The sequence below is a fragment of the Giraffa tippelskirchi genome, chromosome X (assembly GCF_054371585.1).
Source record: "Giraffa tippelskirchi isolate mGirTip1 chromosome X, T2T-mGirTip1v1.2.pri, whole genome shotgun sequence".
Classification (NCBI taxonomy): Eukaryota; Metazoa; Chordata; class Mammalia; order Artiodactyla; family Giraffidae; genus Giraffa; species Giraffa tippelskirchi.
In genome coordinates, this window is record NC_137289.1 from 54,415,728 (window position 1) to 54,441,834 (window position 26,107).

At 37.9% G+C, this 26,107-nt stretch overlaps 1 protein-coding gene across 1 annotated transcript in view; it reads left to right on the forward strand.

The window, feature by feature from the left end:
- IL1RAPL2 (interleukin 1 receptor accessory protein like 2) overlaps positions 1 to 26,107 on the forward strand; it is a 1,535,365-nt gene that overhangs the window by 1,497,112 nt on the left and 12,146 nt on the right. Inside the window, exons 12-14 of the mRNA XM_081566378.1 lie at positions 7,493 to 7,638; positions 18,218 to 18,361; positions 24,304 to 24,474. Coding sequence (XP_081422504.1) covers positions 7,493 to 7,638; positions 18,218 to 18,361; positions 24,304 to 24,474 — 461 coding nt within the window. The remainder of the gene's footprint in view (positions 1 to 7,492; positions 7,639 to 18,217; positions 18,362 to 24,303; positions 24,475 to 26,107) is intronic.

A 26,107-nucleotide genomic window follows, 5' to 3' on the forward strand; every position in this document is an offset into this window, starting at 1 on the left:
GTGAGATGAGTGTAATTGTGCAGTAGTTTGAGCATTCTTTGCATTGCTTTTCTTTGGGATTGGAACAAAAACTGACCTTTTCCAGTCCTGTGGCCACTGCTGAGTTTTCCAAATTTGCTGGCATATTGAGTGCAGCACTTTCACAGCATCGCCTTTGAGGAGTTGAAATAGTTCAACTGGAATTCCATCACCTCCACTAGCTTTGTTCGTAGTGATGCTTTCTAAGGCCCACTTGACTTCACATTCCAGGATGTCTGGCTCTAGGTGAGTGATCACATCATCGTGATTATCTGGGTCATGAAGATGTTTTTTGTACAGTTCTTCTGCGTATTCTTGCCACCTCTTCTTAATATCTTCTGCTTCTTTTAGGTCCATACCATTTCTGTCCTTTATCGAGCCTATCTTTGCATGAAAGAAACACCTGGAGTAACAGGCAAATTTGGCCTTGGAGTACAGAATGAAGCAGGGAAAGGCTAATAGAGTTCTGCCAAGAGAATGCACTGGAAATAGCAAACATCCTCTTTCAACAACACAAGAGAAGACTCTACACTTGGACATCACCAGATGGTTGACACCAAAATCAGATTGATTATATTCTTTGCAGCCAAGGATGGAGAAGCTCTATACAGTCAGCAAAAACAAGACCAGGAGCTGACTGTGGCTCAGATCATGGACTCCTTATTGCCAAATTCAGACTGAAATTGAAGAAACTGGTGAAAACCACAAGACCATTCAGCTATGACCTAGATAAAATCCCTTATGACTATACAGTGGAAGTGAGAAATAGATTCAAGGGACTAGATCTGATAGACAGAGTGCCTGATGAACTATGGACTGAGACCTATATATAGAAAACTATGAAACACTGAGGAAACAAATAAAAGAGGATACAAATAGATGGTGAAATACACCATGTTCATGGATTGAAAGAATCAATATAGTGAAAATGAGTATACTACCCAAAGCAATCTATAGATTCAATGCAATCCCTATCAAGCTACCAACAGTATTTTTCACAGAACAAATAATTTCACAATTTGTATGGAAATACAAAAAAAACCTCAAATAGCCAAAGCAATCTTGAGAAAGAAGAATGGACTTGGAGAAATCAACCTGCCTGACTTCAGGCTATACTACAAAGTTACAGTCATCAAGACAGTATGGTGCTGGCACAAAGACAGAAACATAGATCAATGGAACAAAATAGAAAGCCCAGAGATAAATCCATGCACCTAAGGACACCTTATCTTTGACAAAGTAGGGAAGAATATACAACGGAGAAAAGACAATCTCTTTAACAAGTGGTGCTGGGAAAACTGGTCAACCACTTGTAAAAAAGTGAAACTAGAACACTTTCTAACACCATACACACCAAAAAAAAACTCAAAATGGATTAAAGATCTCAATGTAAGACCAGAAACTATAAAACTCCTAGAGGAAAACATAGGCTAAACACTCTCCCACATAAATCACAGCAGGATCCTCTATGACCTACCTCCCAGAATATTGGAAATAAAAGCAAAAATAAACAAATGGGACCTAATTAAACTTAAAAGCTTTTGCACAACGAAGGAAACTATAAGCAAGGTGAAAAGACAACCTTCAGAGTGGGAGAAAATAATAGAAAACGAAGCAACTGACAAAGAATTAATCTCAAAAATATACAAGCAGCTCATGCAGCTCAATTCCAGAAAAATAAACGACTCAATCAAAAAATGGGCCAAAGAACTAAACAGACATTTTCCAAAGAAGACATACAGATGGCTAACAAACACATGAAAAGATGCTCAACATCACTCATTATCAGAGAAATGCAAATCAAAACCACAATGAGATACCATCTCAAGCCAGTCAGAATGGCTGCTATCAAAAAGTCTACAAGCAATAAATGCTGGAGAGGGTGTGGAGAAAAGGGAACCCTCTTACACTGTTGGTAGGAATGCAAAATAGTACAGCCACTATGAAGAACAGTGTGGTTATTCCTTAAAAAACTGGAAATAGAACTTCTATATGACCCAGCAATCCCACTGCTGGGCATACACACCGAGGAAACCAGAATTGAAAGAGACACGTGTACCCCAATGTTCATCGCAGCACTGTTTATAATAGGCAGGACATGGAAGCAACCTAGATGTCCATCAGCAGACGAATGGATAAGGAAGCTGTGGTACATATACACAATGGAATATTACTTAGCCATTAAAAAGAATACATTCGAATCAGTTCTAATGAGATAGATGAAACTGGAGCCTATTATACAGAGTGAAGTGAGTCAGAAAGCAAAACACCAATACAATATACTAATGCATACATATGGAATTTAGAAAGATGGTAACGATGACCCTGTATGTAAGACAGCAAAGGAGACACAGAAACGTCTTTTGGACTCTGTGGGAGAAGGCGAGGGTGGGATGATATGAGAGAATAGCATTGAAACATGCATATTATCATATGTGAAACAGATCGCCAGTCCAGTTTCGATGCCTGAGACAGGGTGCTCAGGGCCGGTGCACTGGAATGACCCTGAGGCATGGGATGGGGAGGGAGGTGGGCAGGGGTTCAGCATAGGGAACACATGTACACCCATGGCTGATTCATGTGAATGGCAAAAGCCACTACAATATTGTAAAGTAATTAGCCTCCAATTAAAATAAATAAATTAAAAAAAATAATAGTCTCAGCAACATTCAAGCATACAATATCATGTTATTGATTATAGTCACCGTGCTGTATATCAGATCCTCAAAACTTTGTACAACTGCTTTTATTGCTATTATTTTAAGTATGCTGTTACCTGTTAGATTAATTATGAATAGGAAAAATAAGACATTTGACTTTTATTTACTCCTGTCTATCTCTTCCTTTCATTATGAAGATCCAAATTTGACCTGTATCATTTTCATTTTCTCTTAAGAATTTCTTTTAACATTTTTTACAATGCAGATCTACTGGCAATAGATTCCCTCACTTTTTATTTGTCTGAAAAAGTCTTTATTTCTCCTTCACATTTGAAGGAAAAATGGATACAATATTCTAGGTTGGTTGTAAATTTATTTCAACATTTTCAATTTTCCACTCCACTCTCTTCTTGCTTATATAGTTTCTAAAGAGAAGTATGATGTGTTTCTTATTCTTATTCCTCTATAGGTAAGTTTTTTTTCCCCTCTGAATCCTTTCAAGATTTTTCTCTCATTTTTTCCCACTTTTTACAGTTAGAATATGATCCATCAAGATGTAGCTTTTAAAATATTTACTCTGCTTGGTATTCTCTGAACTTCCTGCACCTGTGTTCTGATATCTTTGGAAAATTCTCAGTTACTATTACTTCAAATATTTCTATTGTTCCTTTCTCTTTCGTATTTTGGTGTTTTGTATTTTGGTAACTTAGATTATATGTATGTTACTCCTTTTGTAGTTATACCTCAGGTGTTCAATATTTTGATCCTTTTTTGCCATGTTCTCTTCTCTTTGCATTTCAGTTTAGGAGATTTCTGTTGACTGTCTTCAAGATTAGTTATTCTTTCTTTGGCCACATCCAGCCTATAAATGGCCCATGAAAGGCACTGTTTATTCCTATTACAGTGTCTTGTTTTCTAGCATTTCCTTTTGATTCTTTCTTAGAATTTCCATTTCTCAGGTTATATTACCAATCTATTGTTTATATTGTTTACTTTTTCCATTTGAGACTTTAACTTATTAATCATGGTTATTTTATATTCTCATTCTGATCATTCTCGGCCATATCTGAGTATGGTTCTGATGGTTGTGTTGTCTTTTCAAAACTTTTTCTTTTTAACATGTCTTGTTTTTTGTTTGAAACCCAGATGTAACATGTCAGATAAAAGGAACTGAAGTAAACATGTCTTTAGGGTAAGATTTTATGTTTATGTGGCTAGGAGTTAAGCTGTGTTTACTGTTTTCTGTAGTTGTAGGTGTAAACGGCTAAAATTTCCTATAATGTACTTGTTTACATCTCTACTGTGTTTTCCAGTTCTCCTAGAGACTGCTTCTGAAACAGGGTCTGACCTTGGCCACTCTTTCATCTGAAACCCCCTGACTGGTATGGTGGTAAATATTCTGTAACACTGTGATAAAGTCTTAGTCTTTCCATCAGCCTGTGCCTTCAGGCTCTGACCTTTACAAGTGTTTCTCAGCTTTCCTCCTTTTCTTAGATGAAACAGGCTTGAGGAGGCTGGAGTTAGATATTTCACTTTCCTCCAGTTTCGGCAAAACTGAAGTAATTTAGGCTCTGCTAAAGAAGTTTCCCTTGAGGGCATGCCTTTGTTAAGAAGAAAGAGTGCTCTAGGCTCATTTCAAGATAGTTGCCTTTCCTCCCTCCCTTGCCCAAAGCATAAAGGAACATGTCTCTGATCTTCACCCTGAAAGCCTGGACAGGCTCTTGGAAGCAAAGCTCATGAAAGTATGAGGCGCCTCTAAGATTAGATCTCATGGAGTTTTTTTAACTTTCAAGCTAGTCCATACTAGCCGTACAGTGACTGATCAATTGTTTTTAATTCATATTGGTTCCTGCTCCTGGGTTTCTGCTCCCAGTGCACTGTGATTCTCAGTATTTGCCTCACTATCTCAAATTCACAGAGCAGGAGTTTGCCCTGTGACCTCAATTCTCTGATGGATCTAAGAAGAGCTGTTGGCTTTCATTTTGTTCACTTTTTTCTTGTTGTAAGGGTGAAAGTGACAACTTCCAAACTTTTTTAACATGACTTTTTAAATAATAGGTCTTAACAATAAAACTTTTAAAAGTAGTGATTTCTGTCACCTGAATTTAGTATTTCTTATTTTGTCAGTATTCACTGTTGCCTATAACTTGCCTTCAATATTAATCCTTGCAGTGAGATACTTCTGAAGTTATTTGAAGTATATCCCAAGATCCCCTCATTTGTATCCCCCATTCTAAAACCATTCCCTTCAGTGTCAAACATTCTCCAGAATCCTGTTTCTGTCTTTTCTCCTAGAAAATGCTTCCTTCTTCCTTTTGTTTAGGCAGAGTCTTCTCAAGCCATCTCCAGCTACTTTAGTAAATAACAGTCTGTTGTTGTGGGTTTTTTTTTTTTTTTGAAATTCCATTGTAAGTATGACTATACCACCCTGTTTTACCTCATTCCTCCTATAATTTTTTCAGCTATGTATATTTTGTCCCCTTGTTTAAATGTTAATGCTTACTGGGAGTAGGCACCTGGTCTTTTAATGCTTACATTTCTCTAACACCAATATCTATCCCAGAGCTAGGCACTTAGAGGAATGACAAAGAATCATTGATAGATTGTTATATATCAATATTTGTTAGGAAATTGTGACTGCTCTGCAGAGTGATTTATAGACGTAAACACCAACTTGCTCTTTAATTCCAAAAAAGCAAGCCCCCTCTATATTTTCAAGAGCTGATAATTAAGACACCTCATATATATTAATAGATGGATGAAGGATCATTTTTCAAATCCTCTCTCCAGATTCTTTCTGCAGCCTGTGAAGAGCTGTTTTTGGAAACTGCATTAGAAATGAAGAAGGAAAGGCTTGGTCTGGAGGGACAGGATCAGCTTTCTGCCTCATGCCTGGCAAAGGCTGTGGCTGCCCTACACGTGAAGCTTTAAATCAAATTTAATTTGTGGTGCTTAAGCAGCTTCTGGCATTAAAGGGGGTTATTCCATAGCAGGTCACACAGAACTAAAAAATTGCATATAGTGCGATTTGCACATAGCAGGGAGAAAATCGAGTAAAATTCAACATAAACTGTGAAGACAGTAAATTCCCATTTTTCCTTGTTTAGGTTTATGTTGGGATAGGAGAAAGAGAGGAGAACTGCAAGTTTAGCCACGAAGAAAAAAAAAAATTAATAGACTACCAGCAAAATACGATTAAGAAAATTCTTATACTAAGGAGATTTACTCAAGTTATAAATGCCAGTACTATAAACTCTCTGATATGTATATTATTGGAAGGTAACAGAAATAGTGTTAATTTTAAAAATGTGTATTGGGAATATAATCTGTGTCTAGGATTTCAGTATGGGGGAGTCTCAGATTCCAAGAACTCCTTTCCACCAACCCAACTTTAAGCCTTCCCTTCTCTCAGAAGGGATCCAGAGAGATTAATCCAAGCCAAATTTAAGTATCAACATGTATAAATACAAATATGTTTGGAGGAGCCAAAATTTAAACAGTTTCCCTTTGGATAATGAAATGTTGCTGTTTAATGACATTCATTTGCACTTGCATCTGCTATTTAATCTTGAAATCACTTTAAACCATTTTACCCCCACAACAAAATTAAGGAGGGTAGGTATTTTTCCCAACTTAAAGATGAGTTATATTAAGGTGCCATTGAGTTAATTACTTTGTAAAAATCCAGCTTGAGCTTGTAAGTGGGAGGCCCATATTTATAACCCAGTTTTCTCTGAGTACAGTTGTCTTTTCCAACTTTATGCTAAATGCCAGTAAATCAGAATGTTCTTCACTGCCTTCATAACCAGGTATCCAAAAAGGAGATGAGAATTTCCCTCTTGCAAATCCATGTATTTAACAACCTCACCCCAGACCTTAATGGCAGGCTTTCCACTATTTAGACTCACAATTTGCTCTTTCTTTGGTTGAAAGCAGGAGATAGAAAGTAAAAGTCAGCAGGGTACCCACTTTCACCTCACCCAGGAGGCAGCTGGCCACTGGCGAGAATATAGCTCTCCAAAGAAACAAGAGACACACCCCTCAGGAAAGTTTCCTGGCAACTCAGCTCCTCTGTGAAGAACAACTGTTACTGGCCATTCAAGACCTGCAACCTCACTTGAGAAAGCAAAAGCTAGGACTATGAAAAAATACACATAAGGCAGTTTCTCTTGTGGGGGTGGGAGGGTCCAGAGGGAAGGAGAAAGAAAAATGGTGAGCAATGTCGTGGGGCAAGGGGAAGCAGGGCCATAGTAGTACATTGGAGGATTAGGGGTATATGCCTGCATGGGACAAAAGGCAGGAGACAGTAGAGATCAGGCTTCTTATTGATATTTGGGGATAGAATGCCACTAACCACCCTTAGTTTATTTCCCATAAAGCAATCCTTTTCAAGGCCCCCCTTTTTAACTGTCTTACCCCCTGTTGTCAAAACTCTAACACAAACCCTACATTTCTACAGACTTTTCCCCTTCATGTCGTGATGCAAAAATCCAGTGTGTTTTTATAAGCTCAGCTTAGAATATGGAGCCCAATGTCTCCTCCTGTTTGCTACACGAATCATACTGGCTTCATTTATCAAAGCCTAGTGGCATGTTAATATTTCTTTTTGCTGAGTAAATTCCTCACTTTTTTCCTTTTCCATCTGATCTTCACATTAAAAGTCACTTTTTGTGTTTTCTTTTTGAAGTTTCTGCACATACACCCATCAGCCTACTGGAGACCTTAGTGAGCTACATCACTATCTTCAGTCTTTGCATGACTGGGCTCTCCCCAGATCAAACCAATTTAGCCAAGAGTACTTTCCTTTATTTCAGACTCCTCAAAGAGCATCTTGGAGAAAAAGAAGTTGAACTGGCACTCATCTTTGATTCAGTGGTGGAGGCTGACCTGGCGAATTATACCTGCCATGTGGAAAACCGAAATGGACGAAAACATGCCAGTGTTCTGCTGCGTAAAAAGGGTATTTATTTTTATAACTGTTAGTATAGTTTGTTTAGCTACGTAGTAACTATTGAAGTTAGGTATGTTTCCTGGCCTGATTTTATTGTCTAGTATAAATTTCTATTAATAATATTTTTTATTTTTAAGGAAAAATCTCTCTTGCTGTGGATATTAGCATAAATGCCTATGATCTTTCATTTCATTAGAAAATGGACAGATGACATGAAATATTGTTAAACTGTGTTAAATCCAGTGAGATTGCTGGGCCATATGGTAGTTTATTCCTATTTTTTAAAGGAATCTACATACTGTTCTCCATAGTAGTTATATCAGTTTGCATTCCCACCAACAGTGTAAGAGGGACTCTGTGACAACCTGGAGGGATGGGGTGGGGAAAGAGGTGGGAGGCGGGTTCAGGATGGGCGAAACAAATGTATACCTATGGCCGATTCATACTGATGTATGGTAAAAATCATCACAATATTGTAAAGTAATTTTCCTCCAATTAAAATAAAAATTTTCAAAAATCCAGTGAGATGAAAAAATACCTTGGTTATAAGTATTACATAAAATTTGATGGGCATTGATATTTAAAATTTTCTCTATAGTTCACCTTCATCTTATATTGCTTAAATGAAATACTAGTGGTTTTACTATTGGATAAGAAAGTCACTTTTTAAATTCCCTGACTAGAATATAAATAGAAATAAGGACTAGTATCATATAATATTTTACCTTTGTTATAATGAAGATTATAAGAATATTTCATGATGTGACCTGGTGTTCAAGGCCTTCAGCAGGTGCATATATTTTTAAATAGTTTGGCCTTTATGTTGATCACTCTCCAGATATGATTCCATATGGAGTGGAAATTGCATATAATGGGTAAGGAAAAGAAACCATAAATTTACAAATAAAAGAGAGAAAAGTAGATATAGGAATAACAATTCCGGCAGCTGGAGCAGCTTCCGAGATTGGCTCTTACCCTGCCACGACTCCTGATTACTGCAAAAGACTAAATACTTTCTGTATGTGTGCATCTGGCAAAGGTTTTGTAAATGTAACTGAACAAATGTTCTCAATCAGTGTTCTTTTCGTCTAGGCTATACAGCAATAGAACAGATTCAATAAGCAAGGTCACTAGTTGTACCTTGTAGCCAAGATGGAATTTCTATTTTCCCGCCAGCTCTAATACTTGACCTTGCCCAGCAGCTCTAGGAGAAGCAGGGAAATGTCATTAGTCTGAGAATAATGCTTTTATCTTTCTAGCACCACTTCTTACTCTGCTGGACATGATTTTGTTTTAAAATAATGGAGTGTTTAAGTATAGAAGAGTCTAACATGGACAGGTGAAATGAGAAGACCTTGGTTCGGGAGATCCCAGTGCAGCCACTGACTTAGCTGCCTGCCTTAGTAGGACTAACTTGTCTGATTAGACAGCCTAAACTTTAGTTTCCTCATCTATAAAATAGGGGTAATAATATCTACCTTGCAGAGTCACTTTGAGGTTCAAATAATAATGATATGATATGAAGTATATCATGCTCAAAGTGTTATTAAATGGAACTTGTACGCACTTAGCAACCACTTGTCCACCTACATGAAAGGCAGACATTGATCATGTCCAGATAACCTGTTGCAAGGGTAGTTTTGTTCCTGTCCATCTCAGTCTCATTTTAGCCTTAGAGATCCTCCAAGCCAGACTCGACTGCACCTAAGTATCCTCAGTAACTTGGGCAGTGTCTCACCACTAATAGGCACTTAGAACCCATTCTGGTTAATGAAAGAATAATGTTCTCTTTTATTATTGAGGAGCATGTATAGCAAGCATTGTGTTAGGTGTTAGGAAATAGACATCCTCAAGGCTGCATGGGGTTTATAGTCTGCAGGACAGTAAGAGTACAAAGAAAGACAAACCTTACTCATGAAACAAACAATTGCACAAAATATATAAAGGGTTATAATTAAAAACTTGCTCAGAGGAAAAATAATGAGGGGGGTCTTATCATATAGTCAGTAGAGATAGAAATAGCCTTGAGTTTTAAAATAAATCCATTTTCCTTTGATTAGTAACCACTAGCAGCCCTTCACTTCTAGTAATCTGACACTAGAAACCAACGTACACCATAAAACTGCTGCCTCCCACGGCTTCTACAAGGAAATGTGTCTAAATCATGAATAACTGAGAATATTAATTCTCATCTTTCTAAACATTAGAGTTCCCCAGGCTTTAGGTCCCCTCTTCTCAGTCCCTAGATGATTTCATTCCATCTCCACCTCAGTTTTGCTCGTGATTTATTTGCTGCCATCTCCCAAATTTATGTCTTTAGCTTGGACTTCTCGCCTAAACTCCCGAGTTGTATTCCTAACTGCCTATTCCACAACAATTCAAAAACTCCACTAGTAAACATATCTAGGTAGGCATATCAAGCTTCACTTGTCCCACACAGCATTCCTGATTTCTCCTCCCTATAAACTTGATCCTCCAATTGCCTTCTCCATCTCCATCACCATCCTTCCAGTTGCTCAGGCCAAATATCCTTGAAGTCATCCTTGACTTTTTCTTTTCTCTGCTCACACACACTATATCTAGTCTAGCAGGAAATTCAATGGCTATGCCTTTACAACACATCTACACTGAGCACTTTCCCCACCTTTATTGTTACCGTCTGAGTCTGAGCCACCAGCATCAATTACGTGGCTCACTGCATTTTCCCCCTAACTGGTCTCCCTGCTTGCCCCTTGTTCCCTTACAGTCTAATCTCAACACAGCATCTGGATTTATCCTTTAAATACTCAGGTCAGATCATATCATTTCTCTAGTCAGAACCATCCAGTTACAGAACCTTCAATTCCCTGGTGACTCAGTTGGTAAAGAATCTGCCTGCATTGCAGGAGATGTGGGTTTGATCCATGGGTCTGGAAGATCCCCTGGAGAAGGCAATGGCTACCCACTCCAGTATTCTTGCCTGGGAAATCCTTAAGGAAAGAGGAGCCTGGCGGGCCACAGTCCATAGTATTGCACGAGTCGGACCTGACGTAGCAACTAACCACACCACCACCACACTGTTACACTTAGAATGAAACCCCAACTCTTTGCCATGTCCTCCAAGACATTTCTGATCTCATTTTCTACCACAATCTGCCTTAAACTTTGCATACACTAGCCTCCTTTCTATTTCTCATGCTCACCAAGCATGGTCCTGGTTCCTGATCTTTGCACTTGCTACTTCCTCTGCCTGGAACACTCTTTCCCCAGCAGTTCCTATGACTCACTCCCTCTTTTCTTACAGGTCTCTGTTTAAATATTACCTACTCATTAAGGCCTTTCTCTGGTCGCTCTTGATAAGATAGTACTACCCAATCTCTTTCTTTAAAACATTCTTTTAGGTTTATTGAGTTAAAAAAAGTGAAACTGTTAGTCACTCAGTCATGTCTGACTCTTTGTGACCCCATGTACTGTAGTCCACCAAGCTCCTCTGTCCATGGAATTATCCAGGCAAGAATACTGGAGTGGGTAGCCATTCCCTTTTCCAGGGTATCTTCCAGACCCCGGGATCGGACCCAGGTTTCTTGCATTGCAGGCAGGTTCTTTACCATCTGAGCCATCAGGTAAAACTGACAAACAAAATTGTAAGATATTTTAAGTGTACAACATGTAAAAGTTGTGAAATGACTCCCCCCATTGAGTTAATTAACAATCCCCTCACACATCTACCTTCTATTTCTGTGTGTATTAGAACATTTAATTTCTACCTTCCTGGCAAATTTCAATGATACGATCCAGTGTTATCCACTCTTGTCCCCATTTTATACTTTAGCTCCTCCAACCATATTCACCTACCTGAAATCTGTACCCTTTTACTAATCTCCCCCTATTTTCTCCCCCACCCTCCATCCCCTGACAATCACTTTTCTCTTTTCTGTTTCTATGACTTCAACTTAAAAAAGATTCCACATATAAGTGACATCATACCTATATTTAGCTTTCTCTGCCTTATTTCACTTACCATAATGCCCTCCAGGTTCATCCATGTTGTAGCAAATGACAAGAATCTCTCTCTTTTTTAAGGCTGAATAATATTCTGTTGTGTGCTGTGCTTAGTCATTCAGTCATGTCCAACTCTTTGCAATCCCAAGAACTATAGCCCGCCAGGCTCCTCTGTCCATGGGGATTCTCCAGGCAAGAATACTGGAATGGGTTGCCATGCCCTCCTCCAGGGGATCTTCCCAACCCAGAGAGCAAACACAGGTCTCCCACATTACAGGTGGATTCTTTAGTATCTGAGCCACTCGGGGAAGCCTATTCCATTGTGTACATATGCCAAATTTTCTAGATCTATTCATCCATTGATGGACTACCCATCACATTCTTTTCCCTCTCACTTGGCTCTATTTCTGTTTACTTTATTTACTACTATCTGATATCATATTCCATATTTGTTTTCTACTTGTCTCCCCTGACACCCGGCACACACATTAGAATGTAAACTTCATAAAAACAGGAACTTTTCCCTGCCTTACTTATTGCTGTATCCCAAGCAGGTAGAATATAGTAAGTGCTCAAAGGCATTTGTTGGGTGAAAATGGCTCTCCTAGATGACCAGAGCAGTTAGGTGGAGGATGGATGACCAGGACTGGTAAAGAGAGGATTTCCCTGAGATTTGGTCTTGACTGGTATCTATTCTGGGTTATCTGAATGCATTTCTCTTTTCAAAACATTCAATTTCCAGATTGGGGGATAAAAACACAAAGACCTCAATAGCCATGTAGATATGGCAATTAAAAGAAAAGGAAGGCTGGCTATTAAACACAGGTTACAGAAAACATGCTGTGCTTTAAAGGGCAGTCATTACTCTTTCATAGATTATTGCCATACTTGCTGAAAAGTGAACCTAAGGATATGAGAGCTTCAAAGTTTTCAAGTGAAGTTGAAATACTGCATATACAATATTTTGATTTTTAAGTATTAGTATCGACTTTTGGGGAAACATATAGACCAAAAAACCTTTTTTTCTGGCCCATGGTATACCAGTTTGTACTCTCTGTTTTAGGTAGCAGTTGAATTTTTTCATTGTGCTTCACAAAAGGATGCCGTTCATCTTCCCTTATTCCATTTTACTTGGGAGCTCTCAACAGTATGGTAGAGGTTCAGAAAAGAACAAGAAGCCCTATGGTCCTGATCCAGCATATTAAATCAGACTGAACTCTAGTTCATCTTGCAAAATTTCGGTTATTTCCTTTAAAGTTGAACCTTTCAGGCTTTATCACAACATAGCCTGGCATTAGTAGCCACAGTGTTTCCATCTGGAATATGAGTATGGCTCCTTTTATGGAAAAATAATTTCTTGATGATATAATCAAATATCTAAAATGCCCTGTGTGATCATTATAGAGAAGAAACATTTCATGAATCCTTTCACAAAGGGAAAAGGCCTTTTGTAAAGTGACAACTCATGTCTAATATATGCAGTTAACACTGTCAGCCTTTCTCAAAGCAAGATGCATCTTCTACCTGCATTTACTAACCTACCACTTCCTCACTCTCTGATAAACTGTTTGCCAGTAAGTACAAGGAACATTTTAGTAAGAAATCCATTCTATTTTTTGTTGAGTGAACCAAGATTCTGAACTTAGTGCTAGGGAAATTCTGATGATTATATTTTGTCTGGGTATGCTCCCTTTCGGAGAAGGCAATGGCACCCCACTCCAGTACTCTTGCCTGGAAAATCCCATGGATGGAGGAGCCTGGTAGGCTACATTCCATGCGGTCGCTAAGAGTCTGACGACTGAGCGACTTCACTTTCACTTTTCCCTTTCATGCAATGGAGAAGGAAACGGCAACCCACTCCAGTATTCTTGCCTGGAGAATCCCAGGGACGGCGGAGCCTGGTGGGCTGCTGGCTATGGGGTCGCACAGAGTCGGACATGACTGAAGCGACTTAGCAGCAGCAGCAGCATGCTCCCTTTACCACAGACACATATCAACGAATCTCTCTTTCTCTTAATTCCTAGTTTTACTACCTTACCCTGAATCCCCAATCTGTATAGGAAACCCTCATGTGGGATCCCCTAACCTGCTTCCCAAATTATGAGCAAGCTCAGAACATTTCCAGCCCCTTGACTTCAACTGCTGTTAGTCCCATCGTATATTGTCTGATCTTCATGTTCAAAGTGAACAACGGGTTGGGTTCAAACTAAGAAGGTTACAAAGAACTACACTTGTACTTTGGGTGCCTAGAAAAAGTTACAGTCACGTGAATATTTCCTGTTCTGACTATCTCTGTCCTTGTGAAGTGTATACATGACACAGTCCAAATAAAATGACTTTCACCTTCTCAGTCAGGAAATGTCCCTGGAAGTATAGATCCTGCTGAGATGGAAAATGGGAGTTGAAAACAGAAGACAAAAGAAAAGCCAGGTGTCATCTGGTTGATGGCAATTCTGCCCTCTGATTATAGGATACATGTTTCCCTTTTAATGTGACTGCCTGGGCTGAATCAAAGAATACTGGCTGAGTCTCAGGATCTAGATCCATAGTTTTCAATGTAAACAGCCATCATTAGGTAATATCTTTCAAAGACATTTTTATAAAATGGACCCCAAAACCACAAAGGTACTTTTCACACCATAGCTTTCTTCCATAAGTTTACTGCTGAAAAAGGTGTCTACTACTTGGGAGCACAAATTGTTCCTGCTGCTGCTGTTTTCCATCTCCCTAATAGCAACTCTACTCTGTAAATAACACAGAAATTGCTGAAAAAAAATCCCATTAAATGACTTTGAAAACAGTTCAAAGCTGTTCTGACCAGAGAGACACTGAGGGAGAGAGACAGAGTTCATAAAAAATTACAACATTAAATGAACATTTTGCAACAGGAAAAACATGTTGAATCAAGACAATCAATAATCTAAGATCAAAGAGAATTCAGTTTTCAAAGTAAACCAAAGAAAATCATATTGCTCTTTCAATTTAACACTAGCTATTAAAAATGCATAATTGATGTAACATGCTAAGAAAACAAGAGAAGATTATGATATTGCAGCCCCACAGAGGTCTCATAAGCAAGCTTGCCTTGCCACCCGCATAGAGGCAAGCAGTGGTTCCTAGGGAGTCACTTTCTATAGGGAAGGCAGGAGGCAGAGCTAATATGACATAGGATTGTTTTTTATGTGAAGTTTTGTGACTTAAGTTTCCAAACGACGACCTCTTAAAGCAGGCAGGATAGAGACAGATTCCAATTTCCTGTCCCTGCTCATATGAGGCCCCGCATAATTCTCCTTATTAACATATTTTGTCTCTCAAAGCAGATTTACTGCCTTTTTCCCCCCATCTTCCCCCTCTTCCTATTCAAAAAGTATAACATCATATTTCTTACATTTCTTCTTAGTGACTCCCCTGACTGGCTATGGTGTCTCTGGCCACAACCATCTCCTCTCTTACTCCACCTCCTTTAAAATACCAAATTCTCTATCTCCCCATGAAACCTAAAACCTTTTCTCACATGCTGGACCCCAAGGAGCAACATGTGAACCATGAACTTCCAGATGTTCAAGCTGGATTTAGAAAAGGCAGAGGAACCAGAGATCAAATTGCCAACATCCACTGGATCATCGAAAAAGCAAGAGAGTTCCAGAAAAACATCTATTTCTGCTTTATTGACTATGCCAAAGCCTTTGACTGTGTGGATCACAACAAACTGTGGAAAATTTGAAAGAGATGGGAATACCAGACCACCTGACCTGCCTCCTGAGAAACCTGTATGCAGGTCAGGAAGCAACAGTTAGAACTGGACATGGAACAACAGACTGGTTCCAAATATGAAAAGGAATATGTCAAAACTGTATATTGTCACCCTGCTGATTTAACTTGTATGCAGAGTACATCATGAAAAATTCTGGGCTGGATGAAGCACAAGCTGGAATCAAGATTGCCAGGAGAAATATCAATAACCTCATATATGCAGATGACACCACCCTTATGGCAGAAAGTGAAGAGGAACTAAAGAGCCTCTTGATGAAAGTGAGAGAGGAGAGTGAAAAAGTTGGCTTAAAGCTCAACATTCAGAAAACTAAGATCATGGCATCTGGTCCCATCACTTCATGGCAAATAGATGGGGAAACAGTGGAAACAAACAGTGGCTGATTTTATTTTTCTGGGCACCAAAATCACTGCAGATGGTGACTGCAGCCATGAAATGAAAAGATGCTTACTCCTTGGAAGGAAACTTATGACCAACCTAGACAGCATATTAAAAATCAGAGACACCACTTTGCCAACAAAGGTCCATCTACTCAAGGCTATGGTTTTTCCAGTAGTCATGTATGGATGTGAGAGTTGGACAGTGAAGAAAGCTGAGCACCGAAGAACTGATGCTTTTGAACTATGGTGTTGGAGAAGACTCTTGAGAGTCCCTTGGACTGCAAGGATATCCAACCGGTCCATCCTAAAGCAGATCAGTCCGGGGTGTTCATTGGAAGGACTGCTGTTGAAGCTGAAACTCCAATACTTTGGCCACCTCATGCGAAGAGCTGACTGATTTGAAAAGACCCTGATGCCGGGAAAGACTGAAGGCAGGAGGAGAAGGGGATGACAGAGGATGAGATGGTTGGATGGCATCACCGACTCAATGGACATGAGTTTGAGTAGACTCCAGGAGTTGGTGATATATAGGGAGGCCTGGCGTGCTGAGGTCCATGGGGTCGCAAAGAGCTGGACACGACTGAGCGACTGAACTGAACTGAACTGAAGGATCTCCTCGTTTCTTTCTGGTATAGTTACAGAATTCATCAATACCCTCCAATAACCTGCCTGAGATCTGCTAAGTCCTAGCATTCTGCCTGACAATTGTAGTTTAGCTTCTTTCCTCAAAATGGAAAGGACAGAAGGAGCCAAAGTTCACTGCAAGTCACATGTTTTTGAGAAGTATTACCAACAGTTCTATGGAGGAGCAAAGAGAAGGCTTTTCACCGTCAGTTTCCAGGATGGAGCTTACAAAACTGTGGTGTAATAAAAAGAACCTTAAATTTGAAATTAAAATATCTGTTCTCAGGTCCACTTCTTAGCTATATGACCTTGAGTAAGTGAACAAACTGTTCAGTCAGATTCTTCATTGATGAATTTGGATCAATAATTCCTGCCCTAACAGATTAGAGAATAGATGGTAGACTAGTAGAAAATTTTATCTATAATATACATTACTTGTAATATATATTATATACATTTATCTTTTTTCTTATTGTTACATTGAACCTAATTTATCTTAAACAATAAGCCTATTTAGAGAGAAGGGACAATCTCTGGGAATTACGGATGATTGATGATCTTCTTGTCAAAAGACCTTCAAGAATGGCAGTCTGTCATGGTCATCAATTTGATTTTTGCCAGAACTGATGCATCCAGGGAGGCTGATTGATGCCAAGGAAACTCATAAACAACTGATATACAAACCGAAATGCCACTCCCTTTTTCAGTTTGTAGTTACATGGTAAGCTGAATTAATAATAAAAGAGTCACTTGGCAATTATGAGATTAGATTAAAGGGAACTAAGCTCATTATAAGGTAGGTTTACCTGTGTTCTGTTGAGACCCCCCAGTGAATTTCTCTGTGCTGAAGTGGAAAATGTCTCTGGTCTGGTGTCTTTCAGATTCAGCAGTTCTCCTCTGGACATTGCTGAATTTATATTCTAAATTCTTCTCTGACTTCCCCTTTCTCTAAATTCCATGATACTATCTCCTCTTTTGATGATACACCCTAGATTTTGTAATATCACTAATTAAGCTACAGGTAAGTCACTATTCTCTGAGCCTGGGGTATATTAAGTCTCCTTCCATTATGTATTGATTTAAATTTTCCAACTGTCACAGTTCTAGGGGTGCCCCACTGGAACAACGTAAGGCTGCTATCAGGTACCCTTGTGTTGGCTGAATAGCCCAAGTGATTAGCTTGGATTTCTCATGCTCTTTTAGCCCCGCTGGGCATATTATATTGCATATAAATTATAGTCATTTATTCAATTAAGTAGGGAAAATGGATAAGCTAATTTCCCCTGCCTACCTCCTATTGGGTTATGTTCTACCAAGGTTAAATGAAATTGTTAAATCCTGCAAGCTCATTAGATTTTATTTGATTCTGAGAATAATTTTATGATTCTGTTCTCCTATAGAAGAATAGGGCCTGTGGCCTAAGAAGTGTTAGATGGTAATCTTCCTAAGCCAAAAGATAATTTCACAGAAACAACAAAATATTGGACATGAACCCAGTAAAAGGCAACTCTAATAGTTTCCTGAAATACACTTCAAGCAAAAGTATACATGTGAAATATAGATGTGTTCAAAACAAAGTGCCAGAGACTATTCTTTTTCAGATTGACTTATCGCTTTCAAAAGTAAAATTTCTCAAATATTTAGAAGAGAGTTAATCTGATAAAAATTCATTTTCACAAATGTATCAAGAACACATCTACTTACTGCACTTATCAAGAATCTTTTGTAAAGAAAAACAGAATGGGCTGTACATTTTAGACACTGGAAATATTGGAAGTTCCTTAGTATTGATGATTTAATTACCTTTTCCTGTTTATTTTATTTGTTCCAGATTTAATCTACAAAATTGAGCTTGCAGGAGGCCTGGGAGCAATCTTCCTCCTCCTTGTACTGCTTGTGGTCATCTACAAATGCTACAATATTGAATTAATGCTCTTCTACCGACAGCATTTTGGAGGTGATGAAATTGCAGATGGTAAGCTATCTTTTGTTGTTCAAGCTCAATTAAAAAGCATGAATTTGTGATTATGTAAGAGAATATCCCTATTCTTAGGAGATACATGATGAAAAATTTAAAGTTAAAAGGCTATGACTAATGCAATTTACCCTCAAATAATTCAGAAAAAAAAATGTTTTTAATCTATCAAGAAAGAGAGCAAAGGTAATAAAATACTAACAATAAATGAACCTGGGTAAAGGATATATGCTGCTGCTAAGTTGCTTCAGTCGTGTCCGCCTCTGTGTGACCCCATAGACGGCAGCCCACCAGGCTCCTCCGTCCCTGGGAATCTCCAGGCAAGAATACTGGAGTGGGTTGCTGTTTCCTTCTCCAATGCGTGCATGCATGCTAAGTCGCTTCAGTCGTGTCCAACTCTGTGCGACCCTAAGGACAGCAGCCCACCAGGCTCCTCTGTCCACAGGATTCTCTAGGCAAGAATACTGGAGTGGGTTGCCATTTTCTTCTCCAAAAGAATATATGGGTGTTCTTTAAAATATTTTATTTCTTGAAATTATTTCAAAAAAATAGTTCAACAAGGAGATATTAGTTGGTCAGGAGATCAACCAATGCTGTCAAAGCTCTTTCCCTTACTAAGAAACAAATTAAGAACCGATTTCATTTTTTTCTCCAGAAAATTCAAATTTAGGTACAGATCATATTTAGCTCTTCCTGGCATCAAAGAAAACCCAAATTATTCAAGAAACATATTAATAGCTATAGAGATACTCGATTTAAAGCTAATAGTACATCTAGACCCACATATTTTGTGTGATTTTGTAACACAATTCTCAAAGCTGACTTCAAAGGAAAAAAATTCTGATTGTAGCTTATAATTTTCTTATGTTTGCCATTCATGGCTTGTGGAAATCTTATAAATGAGGTATTAGCAAAACATGGTACTGAGCCTGTTTCTTTGAACATTCAAAAATGAGTTAATTTTTCAAGAGAACAAACTACTATACTTCCCAATCAATACTAATAAGAAATCATGACATATCACTCCTATGCATACAGTCCTCACCAGCAAACTACTATAAGCCTTGGAAATGTGTGTATGGAATGCCCAAGGTAAGCCAAGATAAAAAAGAAGTCCAATTGTAAGTCATTACTTTAAAAAGCCAAATTTAAATCTTAGTTTTCATTGTACTAGAATAATGAAAGTTAGAGCTTTTGTTTTGTTTTGAGATCCTCAAAGGAGAAGAGTTTATGATTTTGTTTTATTTTTATAGTGATAGGAGAAGGGTAGAGTGGTGACAGTAACATCAAAATTTTTGAGGAACCTTTGATATTGGTCTTATTGTTACTATTATGTGAACAATGATATGAGTATGTTCTAATCGACTTCCATATTTTCACAGTAAATTAGAGAAATGCTGTTTGATGAATACATGTGCATGCTTATTATCAAAGCAGTGTTTTCACCTAATGATTGTAGCAGCCTATTTAAAAGTATCACAGGCCCTTATTCAAATATATCTTTAAAATGAGAAATTAGAGCCTGTTCTGACCATGTTTATAGGCTCCAACAACATGTATGAAAATGTAGTCAGTTACCTCAGTTTCTGTATACAATAATTAATACTGGAAAACCTGACTCCTTAACCTGTACACATAAAATAATGAGATGAAATATGCTATTGGGGAAAATATCACTGTTTTCCAAGTGCCAACGAATGGCTAAATGGGAATGGAAATTAAGAGTGTTAAAGATGCATTGTCTATATGAAAGTACATGAAAAGGAGTCTACTGTGATTCATTTGCTTTAGGTCATGATTACAAGCAATTTGTTAAAACTTTCTGTAAGAGGTGATAGAATTTATTAAGTTCATCTGAAATAATTACTTTTATCATCCATATCCAATAATCCAGACTAACTGATCAGTTGTAGTACATATTTGTAAGATTAAATTCATGCTAATATCATAGGACATTTCGCATCCATATCTTCAATATTGCCCAAGTGACCAAAGATGACAAGTAATCTAGAGCATTTTGGTTAGAGAATTGAGTGTATTGATTCCAAACCAATTATTTTAGGGAAAAAATGCAATGGTGGGGGACTTCAAGGGTTTTCAGCTGGAAGGAAAATTAAAATAGTTTATATTCCTACATGGAACTTGGACCTTAAACACACAATCTCTGTACTAGCTGAATGGAATACTAAAAAGTCAGCAGGTATATAGTGAGGATGAATAAATGAATATTGAAGGCCTTTTAGATATATCCAGTTTCATGATGCCAAATGTCAGCTAGATAGCCTATTGAATTTTTCATTTCTTTATTTAAATATTTTGACATCTCAAAGACACACCATAGTTTTACCCATGTACTTTTTGTTCATGTTTTCTCTTTGACTCATATCCATAGTAGCATTTTCTGAAAGTCGTTATAAAATGCCATATTTCTAAAATAAAATCTACTTTGACTTCTTAAACATCTTTGATATAATTAATTTCATTTCAATTCATCAATGCTTGCTTAATTTATTTGACCTTTGGATTATGCAGTCATTAAATACTTACTAAGTGTCTACTATGTACCAAGCACCATGAATGATGTATTTACTTACATATTAAATATATTCTTCATCTGGATTAATCCTATACATACACACACTGGTAGTATAGTAAGCATTGGGGACATAGTAATCCACAAAGTTACACAGTCTTTGCACTTCAGAAGCTAAAGGATTTAGTACTATGTTTAGCAGAGGCCCAAAAGAACTGCATTGTAAACAGGAACCACTTCCTGATGGTGAACAGGATAAAAATGAAAATTTAAAATGGGAAGGACAGTGTGACAACAGAAAAATTCTTCCACAGACAATTTGGTTCCCTTCGTCATAACTTCTCTCTTCATTGGGAATAACATACCTATGGTGACGACCGTGCCAGCCCTCTCGTTTATAATGCATTGTGCTGTTTTCTGGCTTCTCAGATGGGCATAGTCAGCATGATTTAATAAAGAGGAAGGCTCATTAGCCTCTCATAACAAAGTGGTGTTGCTGAATGGCCATTCGGTTTTAAAACAATTTTTAGGACTTGCTATTAACCTTTATTTGCATCGTATCGTATCATTGATATTGCTTTATCTGTCTTGCTCCTTTTTTTGAGCAACAGCTGTGGCTATTCATGAGGTTTTCTTGGCTGTCTACATAGAGCTGAAGAGCACTATTTAAACTGTGGCATCTGTGTCACTGCTTGCTCACTAGCTGGCATCCTAGGCCTTCTGGGACATCTGACATAGTGGCTTTGAGAGCTCTCTTCCTGCTCTTGCCAGTTACCATAAGCTCTTCACCTTTAGTTCATCTTCAAGGGACATAACTGAAACCAGGAGCAACCATTTTCCAAAGAATGATGTATTTCTAGAATGGTATGTACAATTTGTTATCCAGACATGCTGAGGGTTAACACAAAGACATCCATGTTTTTTGTCATAACTTGACTTGAGATATAGCAATATTTTTCTGAAAAAAAAAATCTTGATCCCCAGGAGAAGGAAATGGCAATCCACTCCAGTATTCTTGCCTGGGAAACCTCATGGACAGAGGAGCCTGGTGGGCTACAGTCCATAAGGTCTCAAAAGAATTGGACATGGCTTAGCAACTAAAAAACAACAAAAACACCATCTATATTAGTGTATAGGTGAAGCAAGTAAGGATAGGACCAGGAATGTGGAGATTAGGCATAGCTGGAGGGCAAACAGTCATAGTCTGGACAAGCAATGGGTCAAGAGTCTAGAAGTTCTGGCCAGATGGGTAAAAGAGTCAGGTAGTCATTGTGGATGGCTAGCTCATAGTAGATGCCCAACAAAAAACATTGTTGAATGAATTAATAAGTAGTTGAATTTCGAGAGGTTTGTGAGTTAGAGTTATCAAAGTCAGAGGAAACTAGGGTCTAGTCTGACATGGAGTTTGAGGCAGCAACACCATCTATCAAGAAAGATGAAATACATTCTGCTCATAGAAATGGATCTGTTTGTCCTTTGGCCTATTCTTCCAGCTGTGTATCATCGGGAACTCTCAGTCCCAGGTGAGTAATTATAGCTGGAGAAAGTCAAGGGCCTGCAGGTGCATCCTGAGCCTGATTGGAACAGGGGCAGAGGTGCTAGGATTACCAGTAGGTTCTTACATTAGCATTGCTTGTGAACATTCTCACTTCCAAGTGGTGTTTTATGCATAACAGTGGGATGTGCCTCATTTGTAAGCCAAGTGATCTCAACTATTGGGGCAGTCCTCCATGTGCATGTGTTCCTAAGCAATCAAGTAACCCAGCCAAGGTTCACACAAGTCTTTTCTAGCTAGAGGACAGGCTAAAGGGAAGCCTCCTGGCTTCAAGCACCATCTTAACATAAATAATCAGAGTTCCTTTCATGTGGGGGTAGTGAAGCCTAGAACCTTACTAGAATTAGAACAATATAATCCTGACTCAGTTATCACTACAATAGTCAAAGGGGTCGTGTGTGCTCCTTACCATAGGGTATTTGTTGTTATTCTTTGGTCTCCAAATCATGTCCAACACTTTGCAACCCCATGGACCATAGCCTGCAAGTCTCCTCTGTCCATAGGATTCTCCAGGCAAGAATACTGGAGTGGGTTGCCACTTCCATCTCCAGGGGATCTTCCCAACCCAGGGATTGAACCCAAGTCTTCTACACTGGCAGGCAAATTCTTTACCACTGAGCTACCTTGGAACCCATAGGATATTTATATCTCCTTATGTGCTTATCATGTATACCTCTTTTAGCAGTTAGAACCAAGTTATTAATGGTATAAGGAAAATGAGTGGCTGCTTCATTCTGTAAAGTATATTTTGGTCAGGTTTTAACTATAATCTAGTCAGGTCTGTTTTAATGGAAAATATTTCTGTGCTTTAGAAACAAAATCTGAAATGTTTTCTGGTCTTTTAAAATTATTTGCAAGTAACTAGGTTTAATAAATACTAATAGTTCCATATGAGTCTAGACTCACCACATTAAAAATTTTTCTATAAATAAGGGAATTTTAAAAACCACTGTAACTTTTCCAGTGTGTCCCCTCTAAAACCAGTGGGGACTAATACTTTGAGTGGCTGTATTCATTAATAAAATCAGGGAAAAACTCTGTGTGTGTATACACATACATATGTTCTCTTTGAGGAGACTGGCTCTGAGCCAATACAGCAAAGGAGGAAAAAAATACATTCTTAAAGTACAGTTAACTCTCTGACTAAATGGGTGAAGAGAAAACCTAATTTGGCAATATTGGAAGGATATATATTTTTTAAACAAAGGCTTCTTTTGGAAGTTTGTGTCAAATTAGTTGGCCATGGATTGAACAAGAATAACAGGCAATGCACTTGTATAAAACCCAGCTGCTGTCTCTAATATTTGGTAATGAACTGCATTTTGTATATGAGGATGACGACAGTAACCAACTGGAAGTATGGCATGTGTTGCAAGTCGAGTCTCCAGGAGTGAGGCTAGATTATTTCGATCTTCCACACTCTAGGGCCCAGCCTCTCTTGGATCTCTTACACATATTTGTGCAAACAAGGTATAGTCTGTGACCAAGTAACAGAGCCAAGCCAACTGGCACAGAAAGAGTTAAGATTCATGACTTTGGTCTATGTAGTCCTCATTCAGACACACTGAGCTAATCATTCACATAAAAAGTTACAAATAATTCTCTTTTATTCTGTCAAAACTCTATGTTGCCCATTGCATAGCAATTTCAGTTCATATCCCGTGACTATAACTGGATTGTGTTGAAATGTACTAGATTTCTTACGGCATGGCATGTGACTTATTTTTTCTAATTGTTAATGATGGTTATTAATTATACTGCTTATTCTAGCCTGTTAATTATTACAGATATTTAGTCTCGAAAGAGAACCTGCTAAACATACATACAACCCTCTTGTTTTTCTTTGTATCTAAGACAACAAGGAATATGATGCCTATCTCTCTTACACAAAAGTGGACCAAGATACTTTAGACTGTGACAACCCTGAAGAAGAGCAATTTGCTCTTGAAATACTGCCAGATGTGCTGGAAAAACACTATGGATATAAACTATTCATCCCAGAAAGGGACCTAATTCCAAGTGGAAGTAAGTACTTTTGAGTTTTGTATTTTAAAAGTTTGGTTTCACTTAAGAAGTTTTATGGAGACTTCAAATGTCAGAGCCAAGTATTTAGTTTTTTTCTTACAGAAGATTTTATTAAATTCAAAATTTTCCCCAATGCCTGTGTTATGACTTTCTAGCATCCAAATTTTTTTAAAGGCACTCTCACTTATATTTTAGGTATGGTTTTAAGATTGTGATTTAATTGTACATTTTATTATATTGCCTTAGTGCTCTTAGAAAAATGAAGATCCTTTAAAAATTGTATAAGTCAGATTGTTTTTTTTTTTCATTTCAGATTTTCAATGCATTTCAGTTCCAAAACTAATCTTCTGTCATTGTGTTTCTACTTATACCTACAATCATTGGCACTAATAACTCTGAATTTAAGATTTGATACTCATTTACAGATTTACAGAAAAATCCACTTAAAAAAAAAAAAACATAACTGAAAGACACATGTACCCGAATGTTCACTGCAGCACTGTTTACAATAGCTAGCACATGGAAGCAACCTAGATGTCCATCAACAGATGAATGGGAAAATAAGCTGTGGTACATATACACAATGGAATATTACTTAACCATTAAAAGGAATGCATTTGACTGAGTTCTAATATGGTGGATATTATACAGAGTGAAGTAAGTCAGAAAGAGAAAAACAAATATCATATATTAACTCATATATATGGAATCTAGAAAGATGGTACTGATGAACCTATCCGCTTGGCAGCAATGGAGACACAGACACAAAGGACAGACTTGTGGACACAGAGGGGGAAGGAGAGAGCGGGACAAATTTATAGAGTAACATTGAAACACATATATTACCACATGTAAAATGAGATAGCCAGTGGAAATTTGCTGTATGATGCAGGGAGACAACGAAGAGGGGTGGGATAGGGTGGGAGGTGGGAGGGAGGTCAAGGGGGAGAGGGCATAAAGATACCTATGGCTGATTCATGTTGACATATGGAAGAAACCAACACAATATTGTAAAGCAATTATCCTCCAATTAAAAAATAAATAAATGAAATTTTAAAATGTGTATGAGGCATGAGGCATGGCACCTCACTGTGTATTTAAATTCTTTTTAAGAAGTTCTAGACTACAGGGAGGGCTTGAGTGCCACTTTTCAATTATGCTACATATTGAAAGTTATATTTGAGTCTTCAGAATAAATTCAGGTTCAAGTAAAAAAAATATACTTTTTTCCTTTTACTCTTCAGAGTATTGTACATGGTAGTATAAGATAAATACAGAAAAGACATGGCCCCTACCTTCAAAGAGCTTAAAATGTCATTGCAGGAAACTAAAAGTATTAGAATTAGTTTGCATGTATATATGAACATCCTTGGGAAGAGGAAATTAAACTGTAACCACAAATCAGAATATGGTAATTTATACACAAGAGATAACAAAATTAAAAAGCTTATATTTTCAGTATTTGACTGTATATAGAATATTTTCAGATACATTGTTTCATTCCATCCTTAAGAGCAGGCACTATTATCTTTATCTTACAGATGAGGAAATAGGACCTGAAAGAAGTCCAGTATGAGTCAGCTGGCAAATGGTAGAGATGGAATTAGAACCTAGATCTGTGTGGTTCTCACTC